Raw genomic sequence first — 26,905 nt, 5'->3', positions numbered from 1 at the left:
CAATTCATGACCCCACTTGTTTAGCATTTATAAATTACTGATACATAGAAGGATGTTTACTGATAAATTCATTTAAATGTAGTATTAAAGTTCCTTTAATTTATTATATTATATTATATACAGTATTACACAGTTAATACATTTTGTTACTAATATTATTAATATTGCATTTTTATTTTATTACCTTAATTTTTACTTATTTTTATCAGTAATCTTTAAACAACAATATGCTAATGTCAATAGTTATTGTAAATTCCAATTCTTTTATCATTTAAAATTTCATATTATAAATTTAACACATTATTTTATTTACATTTTTTCATTTACATATTTTCTTATTTTTCATTCAATTGTTTTAAGTAACATCTAAGCGACAGCATACCTTTTGTAAATAGTTACTGTAAAGAGTGCTATTCTTGCATATGTAATATTTAATATTATATATAAAAAAATTATATTAGTAACAATATTGAATCTTTTTTAGTCTAATTTACACATTTGCTTAATCTTTTGTTTTCGAGTGATCCTTAAGCAAATTTTACTGCTAATTTACTCAAAACACTGTCATTCTTAATTTTAGATTATAGATTTGATACATTTTAAATGATTACCATTTATATTATAATTATTAATTTATTATTATTATTAATAATATTATTATATATATATATATATATATATATATATATATATAATATATATATATTATTATAAAGTTTTTGTCAATAATTGTAAATTATATTGAACACATTTTCAATTGTTACTACTGCTATTGCATTTTTAAATATATGTGCTTAACTCTTTTACTTTTGTAAGTAATTATTAAGATAAAATATACTATTGTATACACAGCCATAACTAAAAATAAATTCAAATATTCTAAAATACCTCTGTGTAGATTTGGTCAATGTTGCAGCAGAGTAGGGCGGGGCCAAGGGGGGCGTGGCACTCTGGCTTTCAGGGTGGAGCTTTCTTCGCACCGGCTTCTGAGGGGCGTGGCCTTGATGTATCACTGTAGAATCCTGAGAACAGTTTTAAATGTTAAAGTACATTGAAGATGAGTAAAAGATGCTAAAGCTGATGAGGCTGAGCATCTGTGACATACGGGCTCCTTTTAAATGGGCTCAGATTAGGTGTTGGTGTTTGTTAATGGGACGGGGGCAGGTCTTACCGATTTGGGAGGTGCCAGGTCCTCTGTGCTCAGACCTCCTCTCTCGCTGCTCTCCTGTTGTAAGAGGATGAGGAGTTTGATACTGTTCAAAGTGGATCAATACTGTTTCAAAGTGGAAAAGTGTTCTATTGTCAGAGGAGTCCAAATGTGACGTTTTTGTTGGAAAAATCACAAACACTGTGTCGATCAGGCTAAAGACAGCATCTCTGATAGTACTGGAGATGCATAAGTCCACACAGTATGGGACTATGAATGTTGAAAGGTATATATAGGTTATAGAGCAACATATGCTCCCCTCCAGGTGACATGTATTTCAAGAAAGGCCTTGTGTATTTTAGCAGGACATCGCAAAACCACATACTGCAGCTATTACAAACATGGCTTGGTAGTAGAAGAGTATGGTGCTGAATTGACCAGATCTTATAGAGAACATTTGGCACATTATTAAACAAAAAATAAGATGACCAGAAACTCTTTAGCAGCTGGAAACCTATATGAGGCAAGAAAGGATGCAAATCTCAACACCAAAACTCCAGAAACTCATAAACTTGATGCCCAGATGTCTTCGAACCGTTTTAATAAATAAGATTGAAAATAGGAGATGCTAGGCCATGATAGATATGTCCCCATCCCAGATATTTTGAGACCTGTAGCAGCCATCAAATTTTGAAATTTGCACATTTTCTCAGTTTAAATCTTTATGTCATGTTCTGTTGCGAATACAATATTGGCTCATGTGACTTGAAATTCTTTGAGCTTTTATTTTATTCAAATAATAATAAAAAAAAAAAAACATTTGTTGTGGGTACACATGAGGGTAAGCGAGCAAACAGATGTCGGTCCCCATTGGCTTCCATAATACAGACAAAAAATACAATGGAAGTCAATGGTGACCGGAAACGGTGTTTGGTTACCCGCATTCTTATTTTGTGTTCAACTGAAGAAAGAAACTCATGCAATGTTCATTTTTGGATGAATTACCCCTTTAAGTCTTCATTTTCCCTCATTTGTCTCTTTCCAAAAGCCACACACAAAAAAAAAAAAGAGGAAGTGGGCAAAGAAAGAGTAAGATGTAGAAGCGAAGGCCACATTAAATTCTTCCCTCGCTCTTTAAAGTGAATTACGCAGCTCTCCCTCAATGCTGCGCTGTGTGCGTTCATGGATCACCGAGGGCATAACATCCATCTTGACTTTCTCAGTAAAGGCTCTCCGGCTTACAACATCCCACTTACGCTGCTGTATTTCACACAAATCTGACTACTGTTCATTTAAGCGAGCGTGACTGAAACGCTAACGTCGGTGTTGTGCAAACATTTAATCACTTCGTAAAAAAATGCAATGCGTTGGTTAAAAGGCGTCTGGCATCCGGGGCTGTGGTCGATGTGGCACAGGGAATCTGTTCTTTATGGCACAATGAAAAGTAATAGCAGAAACAGGCCGATTGCGAGGCCATAAATTTGTCTGAAAAGTCATAAAGCGGATTGATTTGCTGCGGCACGCAACGAGTTATTTCACTCAGCCAGCCGTACCTTCGGGAAAACGTGCAAGAGTTACGAGCGTAATACAGCCACGTGAAGGTAACTGTGCCCATCGCCGCCTATAAAACTCAGAAGGTCTATTACATGGCAAAGGAGCATTAAACAAATACAAGTGTTCCTTCGAACTGTACAAAACTTTGGAAAAATGTGACAGAGCCGAAAACCTGCCTTATAGCGTAACTAAATAAGAAAAATTAAATTTGGTGACTTGGATAGGGTCGCATTGTCTAAATCATTTATAACAGCGCCAGCTGTCGTTTGCATAATGTAATGAGTTGTGAAATAATTTAAAAGAATAATGCAAAAAATATAGAGGTATTAGAATGCAGAATTAGTTCTATTCACTAAGCTAATGCAGAGATGACTGCAAAGCGCTAAAAAGAAAAGGGTCTTTATGTTCCTTTAATAAATAAATCGATTTTTGCTTTCGTATTTTTATGAATTACATTACATTACAAAGTAAACGGACATAATTCATTATTCATTCTGCTGACACAATACTTAAAAAAAAAATATACAAGAACATACAGAAAAGTGAAGGTTAAACAAATTTTAATAGCTTAAAAATTTTAAAATACTTTTAATTCTATATTTAGTAATTTCATATTTTACTGAAAATAAAAAAAAACATACTGTTTAACAATCTTAGATTTGTTTTCATAAAAACAGAAACATTTACTATAAAAAAATTATTTTAAAAACAATATTGTAATTATATGTACTTAAAATCAATGTTATAATTTATATATATATATATATATATATATATATATATATATATATATATATATATATATATATATATATATATATATTTTTTTTTTTTTTTTTTTTTATTACATTAAACAAAATAAAATAAATTATTGTTTCTGTCAAATCAGCACAACCCTAAACATAACCCTAACCTTTACCTCTGAAACAAGGACAAAAATAATAATAGCCTGATGTTACTAAAACATTTAACTCTACGCCTAACTCTGAATTTTGATTGGTTGATAGGAATATTACAGAAATACTCCGCACAGCATCAGTAAATCACAGTTAGCGTATAACTAATGCAACCAGCACATCCTATTATAATAAATTAATACATGATAATAAAGTGATTTTATAATGACAGGGGCTCAAACGACATAAATATGCTCTCTGATCCGTCAGCACTCGGGAGAGATGATGATGATGATGATGATGATAGCGTGGGATGATGTGATTCAAGGTCAAACACGAATCTCTTTGTTCCTGCTCAGAAACATCTCAGCTCAGAGTTTAATTAAGCTTGAGCTCTTCCCCTGAAGGAAACTGAGAGATCTGAGATGTAAACGAGCGGAAAGTAAATGATGGAGGCTGTTTTCCGAAACTGTGTTTCCATGACATGTGCCCTGAGCTCGGGATGAAACTCTGTAATGAACACCTCAGGGCTGCTGTGTTGTCATTATTCAACAAGGGACATAAAAATGAAAAAACCCAGATATAATTAATCACAGACTGTCAGGCTAGTGCTAAAATGAAACGTTAAGTGTCATCGCTATAATGGAGAAGTAAAATCAGACGGTAGGTGAAGTCATGCAGGTGGATGTGAGCGAGAACTTACGAAGGAAAACATGTCTCGGCAAACACAGGCGCTGGATTTATGGCAACTGTGAAAAAGCGTGATAAATAAGAAATAGAGCTCAATAAACCAAACGCGGCCATATTCGAAGTTCGCTGATTCAAAAAGGCCAAAATGCAAGGTAAAATCATTTCAAAAACTAGTTTTTAATTTATTCTGATTTATTTATATAAATAACATATTGAATATTTACAATAAATAACGATATTATAATTATAATTTAATTAATTAAAATAAAAGTTTTAATATTATTCTCTCACAATGTTAGATTTATTTTAATAACTACAAAAATACATAATAAATAAAAATTAAATAAAAAATGTCAAAAGTCCATTATTTAGAATTTTTTAAATATTTTAAAGTAAAATAAATGTTATTACATATAAAAACATTAAGGTAAACCAATTCCAAAACCAAGTATATTATTAATTCATTTTTATTCAATAAATAAATAAATGACCTATTAGTCACAATCTTGGATGCCTTTTAATACGTATAAAAGCATACAGAAATTGTAAGATAAAACAAGTTCATTACTATTAAATTATTACTATCATCATTATTATAAAATAAAATATGTTCTGTTGCTATTATTTTCTCGTATCTTGGATTTAGAAATTCTATTATTGGGATATTGGAGATTTACTAGAGATTAAAAAACATCCAAAGTCTTCAAAATGCAGTCTAGAAAGGCGACTTGCTGGATTTTTGAAACGCACTTGTTGGATTGCACCTGATTAAGAAACTGTTTCTCTGTCCAACAATGACCTCATGAAACCCATAACTCACACAACTATGACAAATGAATTTCACACAGCGATCGCATTCCCTCTCACCGCTTTACAGAAGCCAAAAGTTAAAAGCACGAAGGGGTAAAAAGGCCATAAAGATGAAGGAAAGCTGGCGGTATGAGACATTAAATGGACTTTTAGTGACTTCAGCTGAGTTATGAGTGTTTGATCAGACCGGAATCCCTTCATATAGAGTCAGCGATCATATATTCATACGATATCTTACGTAAGTATTAGCTTTCATAGACGGGGCTTCAGCACAGATATTTGCAGGTGCCTGCGCTGTCAAAACAGTGTGTGTGTGTGTGTGTGTGTAATGTAAGCTGAGGTAAGAACGGCCCGCAGCGCTGAGTGCATGAGCTTGTGTGACGCTGATGAGAGAGCGTGTGCGCGCGTGTTTTCGCTGGGCTCCAGCAGCTTATTAAACTGTGGGAAACTGCCATCTCTTCCCGGCCTGCAGCCACAGAAACATGAGAGCGGACAGTAACACGGCTGAAGAGCTGCAGACATGTTCACACGCCGAAAAGAGGAAGTTCAGACTCTTCAAAGAGGATACATAATTAATAACCTAGAGACGAGCGATGACGGACAGCAGGAAGAGTGTGCGCACAATTTCAATGCGCCTAACCTTATTCAACGAGTTCAATTTCTTCTTTTTTTTACAGACAATTACATACAATTGCATTCAGAAGTTTACATCCCACTTTCAGTATCTGCAACATGCTATTTATTATACCAAAATAAGGTATAATAATTTAGTGAGAGCTGTTTGTGAGTCCCTTGTTTGTCCTGAAAAGTTAAACTGTCTGCCATTTTTGAAAAATCCTTCAGCTTCCGTAAGTTCTTTGGTTTTGCGGCGTTTTTGTATACTGAAACCTTTCCTTTGAGAGCCATCTTCTCACGATTAGGACAACTGAAGGACTCATATGCAGCTATTACAGAAGGTTCAAACGCTCGCTGATGCTCCAGAAGGAAAAACCATGCATTCTGAGTCAGGGGGTGAAAACTTTTGAATTTTAAGGTCAGGTTAAATTGAACTAACTTTATCTTCTGGGAAACATCTACATATCTTCATAAGTCCCACCCTTCATTATTCCAGAAAGATATTCTGTTTCAGTTTGGAAAAGCCACATCAGAAGTTGCATTCGTTTCATGCCGATCCAACGCCAATTTAGTGATCTCACATCTGAAGAGTGTGTGCTAGTAATGCCTTACTTGTAATTAGCATCAATGTGAACAGCTACTCACCTCCTCCCTAAACTTGCTAAAATCTGCAAAGTTTGGCTGCTGCACAGCCTTCTGGGAACTCTTTTCTGAGCCAGGGATGAAGCTGAAGATCTGAGACATTGAATTAAGACACAAGTTATTGTACAACACGGTAACAGAACAGGAAAGTAGCAAATGCATGAAACAAACCTATAATCTGACTGGATAAGCCATTCTAAAACAGCTGATAGAAACCGGACATCAATTACATCCCACTTCACTGCGCCAAAAAATAGACCACCGACCAGATAAAAGCAGGTCAAAAAGCTAATGACGAGCTAGAAACAAGCTACCCTGATTGAAAACACAGATCTCAGGCAGATCAGGAAACGCTTTAAACGAGCAGATGTTGAGCGGGTCACCTGTGTAGCTGGTGGTCGTGGAGGGAGAGCTGGAGGTGGAGGCAACCAGCCACTTTTAGCACCTGAGAGGAGAAAAGATATTCAAAAACCTTTCCAGCCTATTACTAGTACGGCTGATTACATATACCCAGTAAAACAAGAGTAAGTAAAGCATTTCAGTACTGCTATATAATCATCTTTTTACTATTTACTAACTTATTAAGCACAGACAATTGAAATATCATTACATTTATGTTTCTTTCAGCCAGATTGCATTTAGAAGCGACAATAATCATATTTATAATGTTAAAAAAATGTCTACTTCAGATAAATCGATTTGTTTTTAACCTTCCATTCATTAAAGTGTCCCTATTATGGTTATGAACGATTCATATTTAAAATAAAATGAACATGTTGACATGCACGTAAGGTCGTTGCCTTTTAATATGCATTTATTTTTTGCCGTATTCGCTCGGCGGCTCCCAAGCGATTCGCATAACGATTCGATATCAGAAAAAACGGAAAAGTTGCAATACTTTTTTTCCACAGTATTCCCGTTTTCACTGTATTTTCGAGCAAACAAACGCAGCCTGTGAGTTTAATGCACTAACAATCAAGCCTAGGCCCTTTTTTATTACTGAAAACGTAAAGCATGATGGGAATTCAGCAATAGACTAGCTTCGGTGCAAAACTGATCTATGAATATTTCATTCTTTTAAACATTTGTATGGTTTAGACTAGACTCGGAATGTGTTTCTGTGTCCCAAATCCTCGCCTGTAAACACATTTAAGCATTCGGAGCTGCAGACGGTGGCGACAAACCTTTCAAAAAGAAAACTCTTAGTAATATTGTCCTTTAATACTATTAATACTCACTAACTAACTTTCTTGCATGTGTTTTTACAACTTTATTTGACATCGGAAAAGGCACAAGAACAACCACTAAGATTAATTAGTTTTCCAATCAAAGGCTCATCTTATCAAAGCGCTTGGTATGGTAGCGTATTATTCTTACTTCGTGAGCTCGCGGCTTCATACATCTTAAGAACAAATTTTCTTTTTTTTCTTAGAGAATCCCGTTACTGCATTTGCAAAAGCAGCAGGTAAAGTGTCCGCAGAGTTACCGAATATTTATACCGAATGCGCCAATACCGCATCGAGAGTCAAAGTCAAATATTTACTTAAATTCGAATGGATTTAATATGTACGAAAATGTAGGATATTTCAACGCCTGTCATTTGTATTCTCCGCGTATGAAAGCTTGTATGTGTAAACGGTTAAATACCCAAGGAATGTTGGGATGGGCGAGAACCTTGACCGCTCTGTTGGAAGAGCTTGTTGAGGTCGAGAGAAGAGGCGCGGGAGTGAGTCTTCTGGGGTCGAGGAGGAGGAGTGGGAGGCTCCTCCCCCTTCTTCATGGCATCGTCTATAGAGGTGCTGGAGAATGACCTTTGGGGAAAACACATATGCAGACCCATTTTACGCTGTACACCAAGAAATAGATAACAGCAAGGGATTCAGATGATACTTTGGTATATACTGTACCATTAACAAGCACCATAGTATTTACATGGTACTTTAGGTACTTCAAAAACCTCCATGGTAAAAAAAACCCCAAAAAACAGGTACTTATCTGTTGGGAAAGTTATAATTTTGTTTTGGTATGGATACTGTAAACAGATTATATATATATATATATATATATATATATATATATATATATATATATATATATATATATATATATATATATATATTATATTACAATACAATTTTTTTATTTTTTTAGTAGAACTAACCACATAATCTGACAACTCATGTCAGTTTATGTTTAATACTGTATAAATATAATAGTAATAATTTTTATATTTTATTATAGCAACAATTATAATTTAATAATAAATAAATGTTATTAATGTTCTCATTATTTGTGTTGGTTGTCGTTTAATTTTAGAATTATTACATTAATAAAACAATGAATAATAATAGTAATAATAGCAATTATAAAATAATATTAATATTAATCATGCATTTATTAATACTGTCACCAAGCCAGCAGAGGGATTACCTCTGGGTGATCTCATCACTCCCTCTGCTGCTACTTCCTGTCAGAGGACTATAAATACTGCAGCAAGCCACCAACTGCAGGTTGCATTGTTTCGCCTGTTGTATTGTAGTTATCGTTCGTGGATTATTGTTTCTGGTTTTGACCCTGTCTGTTCTCTGATTCTCTGATCGTTTGCCGCCTGACCTGACCTTCTGCCTGTCTCTGGATTTCGTTATTGCCTCGCCTCCTATATATCTGTTAGCCCTGTTTACGCCTGCCTGTTATGACCATGCCTTTGTTTAATAAAAGCCTGCACATGGATCCGCACGCCTCAGACCGCTCATTCATGACAAATACGTTTACATTTAAACAAACACTAAATCTTGTAATCGAATACCTTAATTAGAATCAATTCATAATTAGAACAAGTCATAAAATAAAAGTACTGTTTAAAAGGGGAAAAAACTGTGTTATGCTCATGATCAAAATACAGTAAAACTGTAAAACTACTGCTTCTAATTTAAAACATTTAAAAATCTGTATTTTGCTCAAATTGAATGTGTCTGTTTTGAATCAAATTATAGTCACACTTTAGAAAAGATGACACTCATAATTACTATTAACTACAACGTTTCCCCCCAATAGATTTTTAATAGTTTATTAATAGTTAGTAAGATGGTTGTTAAGTTTAAGTAGACTAAGGCATTAATATGTGCTTAATTATCACAACAAATGGCTAATATTCTAGCAATATATGCCTGCTAATAAGTGACTAACAGGTGTGACCGTAAAATAAAGTGTTACCAAAAGTATGAATGTTTTTTTTTTGTTTGTTTTTTCTTAAGATTTTACCTGGGCCGCGTTCTTGACTTCATGTTCGCGTCGAGCTCTTGTGGAGAATCTGTAAAAGAAATTGCGTTATCAAACAGTTACACCGTAAAAGTATTATTTCTTTAATAAAACCGACCAAACTCTTTAAGAGAAACTTTATTTATTTGATTTAAAAGCCTACTTTGGCAAAAACGAAACTAGTATTCTTCTTTTTCTTACCTTTCATCTACAAGAGCGCAAAGCCACAAGCTGAAGCTTTAAGCCGGTCCTAAGCTGAACTGCTTTCTCTACCCAAAAGATTTCACTTCTCAACAGAAACACTGAACCATCAAACACACTCGAGAACATTGATACTATCCAAACAACAGGCCTTGAACACCTACAGCTGCAGTTAACACCTAAAACGGGCCTCTGTCTGCTATCCCATCATGCACCGGGGAAAACGCGAAAACTTTCCTACCAACGCTGAGGAAAAAAGCATTTCATGAGAACCATATTGGAAGCAATGTTGCGTTCAAACTGAAGTAATAAAGCACAGGATTATTTGTGAACGCCCAGGGATCTGGGCACTTTAATAAATATGAGCTGTTATTGGATCAGAGCAGTCTGCATGAAATATTGGAACAAAAGGTCAGAGCTGTGGATATAACGGGCTTTGTGTCCGCACCCAGAGGCACTGAGAGGTTTTACTTCATAACATCACACCCATCATGAGAGAAAATAACAAACAGGACCCTGCTGGAAAGATACACTGGCTATATGTGACTTGATGACAAGAGCTTGTTTGCCGAGAGAGAGCACTGATTGGTCCGTTTTTAATTCCGATTAATCTTATTATTGGTTATTTAAAGAGATAATGATTTATCTATATTTGTAGCAAATATAGTGTTTGTTTGTTCATTAGACTTTTTTTCTGAGGGACACAAAAGTAGATGTTTTGCAGATAGTCCATGCTGCCCTTATCCATACAGAGGAAGTACATGGCAAGGAACACTCAAATTTGCAGACTTACAAATAAGGAATGTAGCAAGCTATATAGATTAGATTATATCAGATTATATAGTCTTGACGGTATTGATGTTATTAACTGAAGAAAGCATTATTATGGCTTGAAGTTAAAATGCCTTAATGATGGATTGGTTTCTTATAAACACAAAGCTTTTCACTTCCAAAGAAAATAACTAATGGATTGGATTCATGTGGACTGTTGTGACGTTTATATCAGCTGTTTGGACTCTCTGACGGCACCCATTCACTGCATTATGAAATTATGGAAGAGCGCTTTCAGTATTTTTGGGGCCACTCTTTCATAACTCTAAATGCAATGTAAAAATATTGGCACTGAAAAAACTAAATGCCACCTAAAAAAAAAAAAAAATCATTGTACTTCTGTTTGTTCAAAATACTGTGCGATGTTAGTTATTAGACCCAAAAAAGTGTGATTGATTTTAAACCTGGTTGGAAATGAACTGCGCTTCGGGAGGTACTGAAGAGTTTCGTAAAATTAGAAACGTCGGTCCGTTTTTGACATAATTCTGCATCAGTGGACCTGAAATCTAGCGCACGCGGGCTACCTTCATAATACTTTTATAATGCATTCTTTGAGCTAGACAGCATTCATTCACCTGCACTTGTATGGAAAAGAGCACCTGGAACTTTCTCTTGTGTGCGTTACGCAGAAGAAAAGTCATACGCGTTGAATGAAACGAGAGTGAGTTAATGACCACAGAATTTTCATCGTTTCCTGAACGCAGACGGTAAAGCGCAGGTAAATTAGAGGCTTTGGTAGATGCGGTGTGGGACGGGGGCCCGCTGCGCCCGAGGACAGCGACTCACCTGGTTTTAAAGCGCTGACACGCTGTATTGGCTTTTCGTGCGGGTCTGGAATTCTCTTTGGGCTGATTTCTGCTGACACAGCAATAAAGAACACGATAAGAAGAGTCAAATAAGACCATATACAGAAGAATATCAATACTGCAAATAGGTTTTCCCTTTTAAGTGTGAAAGAGTGCAACCAAAAATATCGGCACACTTAAGGCTCTGAAAAAACATGCTAAAAAATAATAATAATAACAACATAATTTGTTATATTTGGCACTTAATACAACAATTACATAGGATATAAAATATCAAATGTCGTTGCTTTGTATTGATTGTATTTTATTGACTGAAGGTGTCCTTCAGTGCTGAGAAATGCGCCTATATATAAGTTATCATAAAGAAATGTGTAAAGTATTATTATTAAAATATTTTTAGGTGTTTCACTATTTATTTAAAAAAAAAAAAAAAAAAAAAAAAAAATATATATATATATATATATATATATATATATATATATATATATATATATATATATATATATATATATATATATATAAGATAATTTTTTTTCCTTTAATCATGTTTATGCTTATTGTTGTCCGTCTCTAAAGTCATTACCCGGTTTCCTGCTTTCATCTCTCATGTCCTGTTTAGCGGCCACACCTGGTCTAGAGGTCATATGTAGGTCAACAGAACCCATTTCCTGTTTGGGAAAATGAAAAGGCAGCATAAATTGACTGATGAGGACATTTAGAGTTTTACTCAGCTGTAAAGGCTGGACTAGACTCATTAGCACCCTCTGCCTTCAGACAAACAGATATTCTCAGTATTAAAAAATGTGCGTCTGTCTGTGTGTGTATGCACATGTATAAAAAAAATGTAGTCACGTGTCATTTTCAATTTTTGTCATTGATAGCAAAAGATAAATGAATGAAAAAATAAATCACAATAAACCAATGTTAGTGTTAACTACTAACAAAGTTTTTGTTAATTGTAAAAAAAAAAGTAATTGTTAAATTAAATGTAAATATTAAATTGAAAAATTCTATTTCAGTGGGACCTAAATGAAATAAAACGCTTATTTATGAAACACATCTAAATAGAAACTAAAATTAAAACTAAAATTAAGCATTTAAATTTATATATATATATATATATATATATATATATATATATATATATATATATATATATATATATATATATATATATATATATATATATATATATTAAAATAATATTTAAAATAATACTAAAGTATCAATGCAACGGACTAAGTACATTTTATTTAGCTAAATGTGTATTTATTTATTTAGTTTGAACATATCACTCTGCAACTTATTTGTTTTGGTGCTTTGGCAATACAGTATGCATATCATTATGCCAGTGTTTTAATATCGAAAATTTGAAAGAGAGAGAGAGAGAGAGCGTGGAAGAGACAAAAAGTACAGAACACTGAGATCTTGGCATAAATGATAAATAAAGATCTTCTTACGAGCTGATTGGCTCCAGGCATCATATTGTCATCAAAAACAATAAGAGGTTCGGTGGCCTGTAAAACAAACCCATTTGGAGCTCAGTTCAAACTCGTCAATCTGAACACTCTCATAATTGCAAAATATGAAATATTAGACATCGTTAAATATTTGAGGTATAAATGCTGTAGGCGTCTTATACCTCAGATGGCGGAGCCGTAACAACACCTGGTTCCACAAAGCCAGGTCTCAGCGTGGCGGGGAGCGTTTCAGGAAGAGGGTAACCATTTTTGCGGGCCACGATCAGATGGAAGGCAGTGCAGAACTCTGGGAAAGTAAGAGCGCCATCCTTGTCGACGTCACTCAGCTCCCTGAAGGACATCAAACAAGACTGTTTGAGTGCACTTAGACACGTAGACTGCATCTCTGAGACGAACTGAGGCTTTATGTTCACCATATGTGCGACAGCTCTGGAATCGGAAGCTTCGACTTGGTGAAGAAGTTTTTCGCAACGGTTCCTGAAAGACAAGAAAAGCAAACTTTAAAAAGTGTCCACAAGGAGTTACGAATCCGACGGTATAAGATGGTCTCAGACCCATGATGAGAGCGCTGAGGTCAGGCTGGAGACTTCTGAACTGGTTGGTGTAGTATTCCCGCTGCTCCTCTGTGATCCTCCAGGGGTCGTCCGAGTAATCCGCCTCCGCTCGCTCCACCAGACGCTCAACAGACGCAACCTGAATCCGAAAAACAACAGTCAGAGGAAAACCGAAAGGCCCGAGGATGAAAAATATTTTCCAGTTGCATATGACTTTCATTGATGTCAAGGAAGCAGCAGGCTCCTGTTGATCCGACAATAATGGGAAAAAAAAGAATGAGTTTTTTATATAAAATAAGTTGAAGTGGTAGGTCATGCACGACCTTTGCATGGCATCTACGAAGCAATTTTTTTCTCAAAATACAGGTACTTTTTCTCAGCATGTCTTACTATTAAATACTTAACTATAAGCCTTTTGTAAGTTTATTCTACTACAGATGTTGTTTTATTTAGTTTTTAAATGAACAAAATAAGAAAGAAGGGAAATATGGAAATTCAAGATTACACACACACACACACACACACATACACATATATACACATATATACACACACACACACACACATATATATATATATATATATATATATACGCAGACACAGTATATACGTGTGTGTGTGTGTATATATATATATATATATATATATATATATATATATATATATATATATGCGTGTTTTTGTGTGTAATCTTGAATCTATAAATCTTGAATTTCCTTATTTCTCTTTTTTTTTTCTGTGGATCTCCCTATGTACATATTTAGACTGTACATATTTTTCCACAGTATGCTTTTTAAATAAGTTTAATACGAAGAAAAAAACAACAACCACCACACACTAAAGCTTTCAAACACAATATAATTCATATGTATTAAATATCAAAATATTACTATTAATGTGTCAGTCATGTGATCGTTGTGAAATTATGAAATAATATGGGATTTTTTTTTTCCTCTTTCTTTCATATTGTTTGGCTGTTTTATGCTCATGTCTTTAATTATAAAATACGCTTTTTAAACAAAAAACACACTTGACTTAAAAACAAAATGTTTCCTTATTTTAAGGGATAGTTTGCTCCAAAATTAAAATCATCCCTTTAAGACGGACACCAAAAATTATTTTTGATTGTCCATTTAGATGCAAAAAATAGGAAGGTGTGAGAAACTGCTTACACGAGCGATGACAGGCGGCTCCGACTGAAGTTTGAGAGGATAGTGACTAGGAGAGGAGTTTTCCTGAGGAGCGCTGGGACGAACCGCCACCTTTCCATCATACGCTGTGAATGACAATGAGAGAGAGAGAGAGAACATTTTAAAGTAAAGACAGACAAAATGGCTTTACAGAGTACAGCATATCTTAACTCTTTGGTCATTTTTGAACACAATGCTACCGGTCTAATTGGATTCAATAATCTATGCTAAGCTATGCTAAAAAGCGCTATCGCCGGAACGGATTCCAAACTTTTCAACTAGGATGAGCCTTATTCCAAAAAAAAAGTTGGAGTGCACCAACAGCAGACGCTTGTGAAATAAAAAGAAACGCTTTCGGTCTCAACTAAAGCCGAAGAAGAAGAAGAAGAAAAGTTTTCAGCTTAGACTTAATGGAATAGCAAATGCAAAATACTGAACGAGCATCAATTATTCAGCATGAGGTCAGCAATGGCCGTGATCTTTGATACGACTGCGTTCTGAAAGAATAAAAGACCGGGTTTTGATCTCACGAGAGGTTTTTTTTTTTTTTTTTTTTTTTTTTTTTTTTTTTTACATCTGAAGCCCTTCCAGAGCGTCATTTCTTTTATGTGCAGATTGTAAAGTATTAATGGTCCCAGCTGACTAATGAAGAAAGCCGCGCCGCTTTCAATAACACTGACGTTTCTCTGTTCACAGCCGGAGTTAACAAAGCTCTTTCACGATGAATATCAGCACAGTATGCATTCCTCGCCTTACTATTCACAATCACTGACTTAAATACATAAATTAATACATATTTGCATGTTTGAACACATGATACTGGGTAAACAATAAACATAATTGGATGGATGACATGTTATATATATATCATGTTTGTCCTCATGCACTTCCTCCTGCTTTACTGGAGGGGGCGCTATTGTACATGTAAAAAATACCAGTCGTTCACGTATTTGCATGAATTTATCATCTTGAATATACTGCAAAGATTTAGCATTTTTACTTAATTTATGCTAGATTTTAACAGCCATCCTTGAAATGCTTGCCGATGTGTCCAAGGAGCGGTATTTCTGACAAGTGCGTCATAAAGCGAGTTATAATTGCTTCACACATCAGCTTCTTTTGACATTTTGAAGCGCGAAGCGCCAGAGGAGACGAGCAGCGTTACATGACGCGCACTACATTAAACATGCGGCTAAATATCCAGGCTCGAGGCATTGTCTGTGCTGACTGAGGATGAGCCGAAGGTCTTGAGAGTCAACAGGTGTGTGATTAGAAGAGCGTGATATAGATACGCCACAGGAGAGCGGCAATTAGCCAACTGCTTTCTGAGGGCAGACGGCAGCTCAAGGCTGAGCGCGCGCGCGCACGCACACGCACGCACGCACGCACAGCTGTCTGGCAGCATAAGGGCATCGAGCCACGTCTACGCTCGGTGTGTGAAACACAGCGGCCGCGTGTCATCTAATAACACCACGACCGAGTGTGTGAATGTGGAAACATCTCCTTTCATACTTCCGTAGGAACGTCTGGAAAAGCAAGCGATCGAAACCTCGCTAAAAATAAAAACTCACGGCCGTTGACGCAACACTTCAGAAGAGGTTTCATCTTCTGTTTTAAATATGTGAATAAAAGTAATGTAAAAAAACATTTCTGATTTTTATCAGTGCTGAAAACAGTTGTGCTGCTTCAAATTTTTGTGGAAAACATCATTAAAATATTTTTAAAGAAATTAATACTTTTAATTATCCCGCAAGGGTGCGGTTCGGTGCTTTTATCATAAAAAAATTATTTCAAAATGAAATATTTTCACGTTTAGCTTCGTTTGTCTGGTTTCTCCAAACGGAAAGACTGACAGAGGCTCTCACCCAATAACGCGTCGGTTCCGTTTCTCTGCGCGCCATATGGATAGCTGTGATAGGCTGATGGTGAGCGGGCCGGGGAGATGCTGGGTGACCGCGGTGGAGACCACGCCTCCTGTCAGACGTCAGATAACACGTTCATTATAATCATCGTTATTTTCAGGAACAGTGTAAAGGTGCTGCTGCATCACTTAGTTATCACTAAAACCCCGACCTGCTTGTCCGTGCTGGTGTCAGGGTGTCTGAGGACAGGTCTGTCTGCAGGGGGACGAGGGGCGGAGCCCAGGATGTGAGGCTGACTCTCATTGGCCGAGGGGTGATTGGGGTAACGCATCTCAAGCTCATTCGTTATCCCGGCGAACACAGGAAGAGGAAGTTCTGTAGAGTAAATGACAGAACGTTCATAACAGTGTACTTCTCTTTCCGATTACATTTAGGACTTTTATTATTATTATCATTTATTAATAATTTTTTTTTCATTTATTTAGCTTATTATTTTATTAATTTTTTTTACATCTGATTAAATTATGACAATGTAACAGTATCATTCTTTTACGCTATTTATATTTTTTTGTGATTTGTTTTCATGCGCAAAGCGAGTCATTTTAATGGAGGTCGTTTTCTGAATTTCATAGAAAATTTGCAGCCAGTTTTATAATTATGATACCACATTTACCATGTTATGTATGGCTTTAAGATACATAATAATTGGTTTTTTTCTGTCTTATCAAATTCTCACACAAAAGATATTAATTAATAATTAATAGTGCAGTCAAACAAATCGATTCCAAAATAAAGGTTTTGGTTTACATAATATACGTTTGCATAATTATTATGTATGTATAAATACAAAAACATTATGTATAAAAATGTTATGTTTTTATATTTATGTATAATATAAAATATAAGAATATGAATATATAATGAATATATAACTGTATAAGCATGTAAATGTTTTGTTTTTTTAAAGTGTGTGCAATTATTGCACAGTACACATACATATATTTTACACAAAAACATCATGATTAATATTTTTGTTAACAGTAATAATTAAAAAGAACAATCAATTAATGAATAAAAACAAATATATATATATATATATATATATATATATATATATATATATATATATTTTTTTTTTTTTTTTTTTGCAAACAAAATGATTGATTTTATGGCTGTAAATTCTATTTTGCCACACTTCATGTAAAATAGCCATATGACTAAACTATTTCTATATTGAAATTTAAACAAGCTATTTTTAATTACGACAGACAAAAATGTGTCAGTCATTATTGGATTATCAGACCTATTTGTAGGTTAAATAGCAATTCCTGCAGGGCTGCAAAAAATTGATTCTGCCTTGTTTCACGATCACAGAATTGCGAAAAACCTAAGGGACTGATTAAAACAGCCTTGTGAAGCACAACAGCATGATTAGCTGGTTTAGCAAGAGCTAAACTTTACACAAAAACAGCAGCAGGGCTGAGAAGCGCTGATCTAGATGATCTTCTTCTGAAAAGTAAACATAACCTAGCCAATTATCTCTCAAAGGAACCTTTCAGGTCATCTTGATAAGTGTTTTTGGTCCACAAACTCAGTATTTAGCAGATAGTGACATTTGTGGGTTAAACAGAAGAGGACGTGAGGTCACCTGAGCTCTTCTCTCTGCTCTGAGGGTCCTTACAGAGGAACAGTCTGTACCAGGATTAAAGACTAATCCTGCTCTGTTTGCCACATTTCAGCCCGGCAGGGTGCCTTGGAGCTCTGAATTAGCCTAGCGCTGAATGTTTTGCCTCTGCTGAGCTAATATTTGATTTATTTTCTGAGGTCAGGCCCAACAGTTACATACCAACGTTTTGGATAATATTAATGAAACTAGAAACTGGTGGTGTATATATATATATATATATATATATATATACATACACATACATGTGTGTCTGTCTGTATGTATGTATGTATGTGTATGTGTGTGTATATATATATATATATATATATATATATATATATACATATATACATATACACACACACACACACACACACAAACACAGACCCTAACAATAATTAAATATGTCATAAAAATACAATAAAGATATTTTTATTATTACTAGTATTAATAATGCTTTCTTTTAAGAGATTTACTTAGCAGAAATAATGGATGATTTATAATCACTTTTCAAATAATAAACAATAATCTGAAAATAATATGAATTATTAAATTATTAATTATTATTATTAATATGAATTATAATTAAATAATTTAACAGCAACAAAATAAATAATGATGATGATAATAATAGATATTAAGTATTTTCTTTTTATATAGGAAAATAATAATAATAATAATAATAATAATAATAATAATAATAAACAATTATATAAAATAATTGTCATGGATACTGAACCTACATCTGTATTAGTCATTAAAAAAATATTTTTATTTATTCTTAAATAGAGTTTATTTTTTTAAATATATTATTTTTTTTTATTTAAATTTTTTGCAATATCCACTAATACCGCATACATACGAAGTAATCTGAAATAAACATTTATCAGTAAAAAGTGAATAACGGTGAGAACGTAATATCACAACCTTCAGGAATGAAGCTTTCGAATGATGCATTGCTTATCAAGTTTACGTCCTAATTTGTCAGTGAAAACACTGCGTTAACGACACGCGGGGAAAAGTTCACTTCTAAAGCTCAAACGCAGATTTAAAGGGCAAGACCGTAACAGGAGGTGGTCACGAGCGTTTGTGGTTCAGTTCGCACAGCTCGTTCTCAGCGTGCGGCGCTCTCTCTGCTCAGCACGGCCTCGGCGCGTTATCCCTCTTTAGCGCAAATCCAAGCATGCTAGGGCAAATCCCTGATCCCGTTTGCTTCTCTGAGGACTTACCGCCTGCGATGCTCTCCAGACGTACCGGCAAACCCGCCTGAGCCGAGGCCATCAGCTTCAGAGCCACGTAAAACTGTCCACAGCCGAAATAGCCGAGCCGCTTCGCACCGCACACCTCCGTTACCTGATACAGAGACAGAGAGAGATTCAATAATAAACGGCCACACAGAGACTTTAAAATGACAGAGTGTATATTATTTAAGTCAATTAAGCTGCAATATTTCAAAGGCGTTCATTAATGTGAAGTGGAATTCTTTCTTAATGGGTGAAATTGGCAACAGGGGAAAATGAAAAGATAGTAGCTAAATCCTCATTATTGGCTTTGCAGTGGAAAGAACGGGCGGGTTGAAGATAAAGCGCGCTCCGAACAGGCTGAATTTCACTTTTATCCGCGCTTCTGTAATTGAAAACTGGTATTGTAATGACAGCCGCGGGCGCAGATAAGAAAGCGTTGAACTACAAACACAGACCTTCGGATGAACAGCGCAACTCACTTCGGACAGATGATGAAGTCATCTGCTCCTGCCGGAAACACCTCTCTAAAACCTTCGGCGGACCAGAAGAAACGGGCTCAGACCAGCTAAACCACCCCAAGCTTGTTTAAGACGTCTTTTAAGGAGATCACTGAGAAACGAACACTTCAAAACGATGCAAAATAGCATTAACCTTTGCATAGTATGACGCAAACTGCTGCTGAACAGTTTGAGGTCAGTATACATATATAGATATTTATTTCAATAATTGTTTAATAATGTTTTCAGCAAGACGGCATATATATACACATATATACATACATATATATACACACACACATATATATATATATATATATATATACACACATTTTAAAAAAAGTGCAATATATATTATTAAATATATTTTTATATATTATTATTATATTATTAAAATGTTTTATATATATATATATATATATATATAAAAAATATATATATATATTTATTTTTATATATATATATATATATATATATATATATATATATATATATATATATATATATATATATATATATATATATATATATATATATATATATATTTATATCTTATTTATATATATATATATATATATATATATATAAAACACTCAACAGCATGTTTTTACATATTGATTCAAAATAACAACACAAATATGCATCACTTTTAATGCCCGTGAATTTCAGTACTTCAAAAACAAACTCTGAACCCGGATCATTTTTGTATCGCTATCCCGTAGTACTACGAAACATAAACTGCCGTTTCCTCCTGGGGAAAAAGCCCAGAGCGGCACAGAGTCATTGTTATATCACTCCACGCTGCTGAAATCCATCCTTCCGTACAGACATAATCAATAGAGTTCAGCTCCGGGACTCATTGTAAACGTCTTCTCACACACACAGGAAGAGATCTGTGGGCTTTAAATAGCGGTGCATTGTGTTGAGTGCTGTTAAATATAACAAAAGCCTGCGTGGAGCCAAACCTGACTCCTTACTGCATAACCAGCTTTCACCTCAAGACTCTTCAGAAATACGCTGCTAATAGAGAAAAGCATTCAAAGGTGTCGGTGAAAGTAAGGTCAGGACTGTTCCTCGATTTTCACCGAAATAATATCTGAACGTAAAATGAGTTTATTAACAAGTTTTTCCGGTGTGCCGTGAAAAACCACGTCCAATATCTGAAACCGTGAAGAAAAATGAAGAGCAAAGGCGACGTTTAAACGAAGCACAAAAAGCAAGCTGATTTAATAGGATTTTAATTTATTAGTTATTTCATATTAATAATGCTAGGTTAATAAAAGGTGCAATTGAACGTATATACGCGTAATTGTGTAAATGCTGGATTTCTTGATTTTCTGACTATTTAAGACAGAGCATATTATTATACATTATTTCCCTACATGCCACGAATGAATAAATAATATCGAACGCAAAAATGCATTGAGATCGAAATGTATAAATAAATAGAAAAGTATCTGTTTCGGCGCAAGCGATCCATACTGATATTACTGTAGGGCTTGCTTTGGAAATTGCGCTGAGGATTCTGGGATACGTCTGTGTCCTCACCTTCACGTTGAACTAGAGGATCGCATGAATTTGTTTAGAAAACGACTCGTATCTTCAGCTACACATTAGTCAGAACACACACATTGGTTGTGATGAAGAGCAGCTCTGAGCTCCTCGTCTTGAGTGTGTGTGTGTGTGTGTGTGTGTGTGAGTGTGTGTGTGTGTGTGTGTGTGTGTGTGTGTGTGTGTGTGTGTGTGTGTGTGTGTGTGTGTGTGTGTGTGTGAGTGAGTGTGTGTGTGTGTGAGTGTGTGTGTGTGTGTGTGTGTGTGTGTGTGTGTGTGTGTGTGTGTGTGTGTGAGTGTGTGTGTGTGTGTGTGTGTGTGTGTGTGTGTGTGTGTGTGTGTGTGTGTGAGTGTGTGTGTGTGTGTGTGTGTGTGTGTGAGTGTGTGTGTGTGTGTGTGTGTGTGAGTGTGTGTGTGTGTGAGTGTGTGTGTGTGAGTGTGTGTGTGTGTGTGTGTGTGTGTGTGTGTGTGTGTGTGAGTGTGTGTGAGTGTGTGTGTGAGTGTGTGTGTTTAATCATCTGACGGTCAGTGTTACTTAAACCTGACCTGCATTCGCCTGATCCACACAGAGCACATATAATCTTACTCTGTACATGCACATGTCAGGGGAAGATAATACAACTGTTTGGAAAACCTCCTCGTGAGGGATTATGGGATGCTGGGATACAGGAGGTCAGCAGGTCTTGCGTTCTGACAGGATGTGCTCGTATCTGAAACATTTACACAGAGTAGTGTACAAAGGTAAAAAGCGTTTTTATGACTATTTATTCCTGTTTCTTTTTATTTATTTATTTGCAATTATGAGATTAAACCTTGCACAAACTCAGACAAACTCTTCTTATCATAATTGCAAGGAAAAAAAAAAAGGCAAGTTTATGAATCACGATGTCAATTCTTTCTGGAAAGAAAACTACGAGAACAAAAATGTGCAAAAAAACATTCGAAATTTTTTTTTTTTTTATTCTGATATTCTGTGGCAGAAATGTGCTTTCATGCAAATCCACTAAAAATGATTTTAGACAAGAAAAACTTACCTGACAATAAATGTTTCTATAAATATTAAGACATTTATATCTATGATGATATTGACATGTCACTGGCATTGGTCTAATGGTAAATTTATTTATTTATGACTTTTTTGGTTAAAGAATAAACATAATAAAAACAAAAACACAATCAATATTAATAAATAAATAAATAAAACAGCTCTTACACTATAAAACTATGTACATGCTGTTTACAATAATGCAATAATTTATATTCAACTGGTCATAATTAAATAGCAAATTAGTTTCTGCAAAAACACTACATAATAATAATAATATTATTATTATTTATCATTATTATTACTAATAATAATAATGTCATTAATAATAATAAAAATAATAAACTTAATTATTAAATTATATTATACATTTTGACTTTTTAAAAATATATAAATATATAAAATAAAGATATATTATCATGTCATTGTAATTTATTGTTAAAAAAAATAGTTCAAAAGGTCAGCTGCTATTTCAGTCATTTACTGTTTGAATGCTATTTCAACTAAATAAATTAGTAAAAATTCGTAAAATAATCCAAACAAGCCATTGATCGATTAAATGTGCGTGGGACAGGAAGCTGCATTAAATCCACTCCTGCACAACCGGATCAAACGCAGCTCACGTACCGTCTGTTTCCTCCATCTGGAGTTGGGAAGGGATTTCACAGAGTCACAACACAATTGGCAGATGCCAAAACAGTTTTTATGCCCCTGGCAACGGACATCGCTTCACGCGGCGCACCCCGTAAAATTATTATTTCTGCCGCTACGGTGTTTATTATGTTAGCCTGTTAAATAAAGCTCCGGTGTCTGACTCAGGCGGTCATCTGACACCAAAACATTTTTCATATTCCAAATCGAACCCTCGACTTAAACTGAATTTATATTTAAGCAGCAAACGGAATTGCACATCCAATTTATATAGTTACTATAAAAAATATTATATTCTAAAATAATGATTTATAATGCATTGCATAATTAATAAAGGCAAAGTATTATTATTTGTTAGCTGTTCATTTAAAAATAAATCACGATTAGTACAACATAAACGAATGTTGTCAAAACAATTAATTACGATTAATCACATTTTAGAATAAAAGTTTTTGTTTATATGTTTGTGTACTGCTTATAAATACAAACACACACGTATATATATTTAAGAAAAATGTAATATTTAATTAAAATATTACTCTATTTTTCTATATTATATTTATAAATAGTATGAATTATATGAATGAAGATGTAAATATTTTCAAAATATGCATCCACGTGTATATATATATATATATATATATATATATATATATATATATATATATATACATAATACATATGCACAGCACACATACATATGCAAACACTTTTATCTGGGGCGTGATTAATCGCGATTAACCGTGTCACATCGTTATAATCTATTATGAACGGCACTCGAATTCAATCGTGCATTTAAAATTCTGATAGAACTGCTACTCGAAATCAAACCCGAATAAATGATGAGTCTGAACACATTTGCATGCATTGAACCAGCGGACTCGCTTGTTTAAAGCGCCTTGCGAATGCGGAAGTTCGCCAGAAATTAGTCTCAACGCTCCGAGATAAACAGACGCCCCGGGGGATTGTGGGTAGGAGCGCAGTTAGACGACAGTGGCGGAGGTTGTTAAACAGGTCGGTCCTGTCCTGTCCAGAGACGGATGACTGCCTTTGAGGAAGGAACTCTCTCTCTCTCTCTGTGTGTGTGTGTGGCTTCCAGATGCTGTGCTGAAGACGGAAAGCGCGTGCCAACTGTTTACAGACATCAAAACATATTCCAACATAACTACAAATGCCATGCACTCTATAGCTCCCGTCGCTATTGTAATAGTCAGGCGCATGCTAACACTCTCCATCGAGAGACAGATGGAGGTTTAAAACCGCTGCAAATCCCACAACAGACTTATTCCGCTGACAGCAAGGCGCTAAATCGGCGTAGACCTGCGCTGTCAGTCGTTTCGCGCTAATAATCGGGGGTTTGCAATGACCAGGACGCATTAGCGACCGCCCTGAAGTGTCCTGGCAACGCACTTCAGCGAGGGCAAAGAGCGCTTAACAGTAGCAAAACTACTCAAGAAGTTTTAGCGAGCGCGTAGCAGTGCCCTGGCGACCACCCGGACTTAGCATAGCAAGATGCTAACAGATGCTAATAGTGATTTCTGCCATGGACAGAATCGTGAAGTCCATAGTCATTTTTAAAACGGGGTTTGCTTTAAATGTGGAATTTGAATGGAAAGGTAGGCCAGTAAATTTAAATCAGGGCAATGTGAACTAGTGTTGATGAATATTAATCAGCAAAAAGGCTATTTTAAGGCAAATCCCGCATGTTCCGCGTTGAATGGGGTTTTTTGTCTACTTCAGAATAAAACTAAACAATTACGGGCATAACCACAGCGTTATTTTGCATATTTGAGCGACATGACAGTGATTCGTTCCTGAATGAATCATCCGTTTAAATGATTCGGTTCAATCTTGAAGACTCGCTTACTTCCGGTGACCTACCGCCACCTACTGGCGGGTTTAACTCCACATTCAGAGTATCTAGTTTTATTATTTAAAAAATTTTAATCATCAGTACTCAAAAGACAATGGACATTTTCTGAAAAAAAAAAATTAAAAAGCTAAATGCCCATAAAATTTAAAAATCGGTTGAAACTTATTGGAAAAGATTCATTAACGATACCAGCACAATGACACACTCAGCAAAATACAGTCTAATTATTGTTATAGATAAAATCGCAGAAAATATTGAGATCGAATATTGTGGTTGCCGTGGCGACACAATAGTGCAAATGGGTGCCAGGGATGCGAGGGGGGATACTTTTGAGAACTTTTTTTTAGCTAATAATAGCGTAACCTAATGTTTAGTGTGATCTGTCATGATAAAAAAAAATACTTCTGGGATGCATAGACCAGAGGGGGGGATTTCCTAAAGCCCTACACTTTAACAACCATACATCAAGAACACCCTGGAACAACCACGCAGCGACGCGCTACAAAGCGTTCAGAAAACTTTAATAACCACGCAGCAGTGCACTAGAAACAAAAAAAATAAATCAATGCCTACTCTTGCATCATGTTGCAGAGTTTCGCATTCTTCAGAAAATATAAATATCTACCTCTGGTTGAAGGAAAACCGCGCCACTCCACGTAATCAAAACAACGAAGATCTTTGATTGTCATTCATTGAGCCACTTCCTGTTTTAACGCCGATCTTCACAGCTCACAGCGGGATCTAGAGCACACCGACAGACCTCCAGAGACGACGCTCAATGACTCTCGTCTCTCTCAGCCGCGTTTCCATTTAATCATCTCACCCTTAGCTTGCCTGACTTTAGACGGGGGTCTGAGGGGACACCGGGCCCTTTTACCATCATCTTTTGACGACCGTGAAACTGAAATGAAAACCCTAACGGTTTCATCGCTCATAAAAAAATAAAGTTAAATTAAAAAATAAAGAAATATAAAACAAGCATTTCTGCTTGTTGTATAACTTGAAGTATTAATTAATTGTATTTGAGATACTATTATTGTTGTTATTCTTATTTTAAATAAATGTTTATTTTTATATTTGCCATTTTAAATTAAATTTTAGTTAAATTCAAACATACACATACTACATATATATATATATATATATATATATATATATATATATATATATATATATATATATATATATATACATATATATATATATATATATATATATATATATATATATATATACACATATATATATATCATATATAAACACACATATATACATATATATATATATTTTTATACACATTTTTCCTCAACTAAAATATTTTTTTTTATATCAAGTAACACTACTGTTAAAACTACTGTTAACTAAAACTAAATAAATACTATAATACAAAAATAAATAATTGTAATAATAAAAACTATATAAGACCTTTAAAACTAATAGTAAAAATTCAAAAGAAATGTACTCAAACTTTAACATTATAGAATATCATATAAAAATAAAAACAATACATTCTAAATATTAACAAAAATATAACAGTAAATTAATCATGCTAAATTTCCAAGGTGATTTCATCAAAACAGTTGATGATATAATATTATAATATTATTCTAAAATATTTTATCATATTTTAAACACTCACTGGACAGCACTAATGCATCTTGAGTCGAGGAAATTAAAGAAAGCAGTAAGGGACAAATTCATTTCATGTAGTCAGATTATGGATTATTTGACAAAATAGCAAACAGAGCAACAACAAACAGTTCCAAGAAAAAAGAAACATCCAAAAATCACTCAGTTGACAACAAAATTCCTCACTATAAACCAACACAAAGAAAAACAGC

General features: G+C 34.7%; 1 protein-coding gene across 2 annotated transcripts in view; it reads right to left on the bottom strand.

The window, feature by feature from the left end:
- Positions 1-26,905, bottom strand: part of reps2 (RALBP1 associated Eps domain containing 2) — a 33,115-nt gene that overhangs the window by 3,435 nt on the left and 2,775 nt on the right. Inside the window, exons 2-17 of one of the 2 annotated variants that reach the window (XM_043230337.1) lie at positions 19,433-19,556; positions 16,749-16,912; positions 16,541-16,649; positions 14,658-14,761; positions 13,486-13,624; positions 13,345-13,408; positions 13,093-13,261; positions 12,911-12,967; positions 12,034-12,118; positions 11,431-11,502; positions 9,616-9,664; positions 8,002-8,165; positions 6,738-6,799; positions 6,358-6,447; positions 1,172-1,225; positions 889-1,022 (exon numbers count right to left, since the gene is read on the bottom strand). In XM_043230337.1, coding sequence (XP_043086272.1) covers positions 889-1,022; positions 1,172-1,225; positions 6,358-6,447; positions 6,738-6,799; positions 8,002-8,165; positions 9,616-9,664; positions 11,431-11,502; positions 12,034-12,118; positions 12,911-12,967; positions 13,093-13,261; positions 13,345-13,408; positions 13,486-13,624; positions 14,658-14,761; positions 16,541-16,649; positions 16,749-16,912; positions 19,433-19,556 — 1,640 coding nt within the window. The remainder of the gene's footprint in view (positions 1-888; positions 1,023-1,171; positions 1,226-6,357; positions 6,448-6,737; positions 6,800-8,001; positions 8,166-9,615; positions 9,665-11,430; positions 11,503-12,033; positions 12,119-12,910; positions 12,968-13,092; positions 13,262-13,344; positions 13,409-13,485; positions 13,625-14,657; positions 14,762-16,540; positions 16,650-16,748; positions 16,913-19,432; positions 19,557-26,905) is intronic. The other variant, XM_043230338.1, reaches the window with a different exon arrangement.

Source organism: Puntigrus tetrazona, unplaced genomic scaffold (assembly GCF_018831695.1).
Source record: "Puntigrus tetrazona isolate hp1 unplaced genomic scaffold, ASM1883169v1 S000000148, whole genome shotgun sequence".
Lineage (NCBI taxonomy): Eukaryota > Metazoa > Chordata > Actinopteri > Cypriniformes > Cyprinidae > Puntigrus > Puntigrus tetrazona.
The sequence above is the reverse complement of the archived record's forward strand: the minus strand, read 5'-3'. Positions and strand labels throughout refer to the sequence as shown.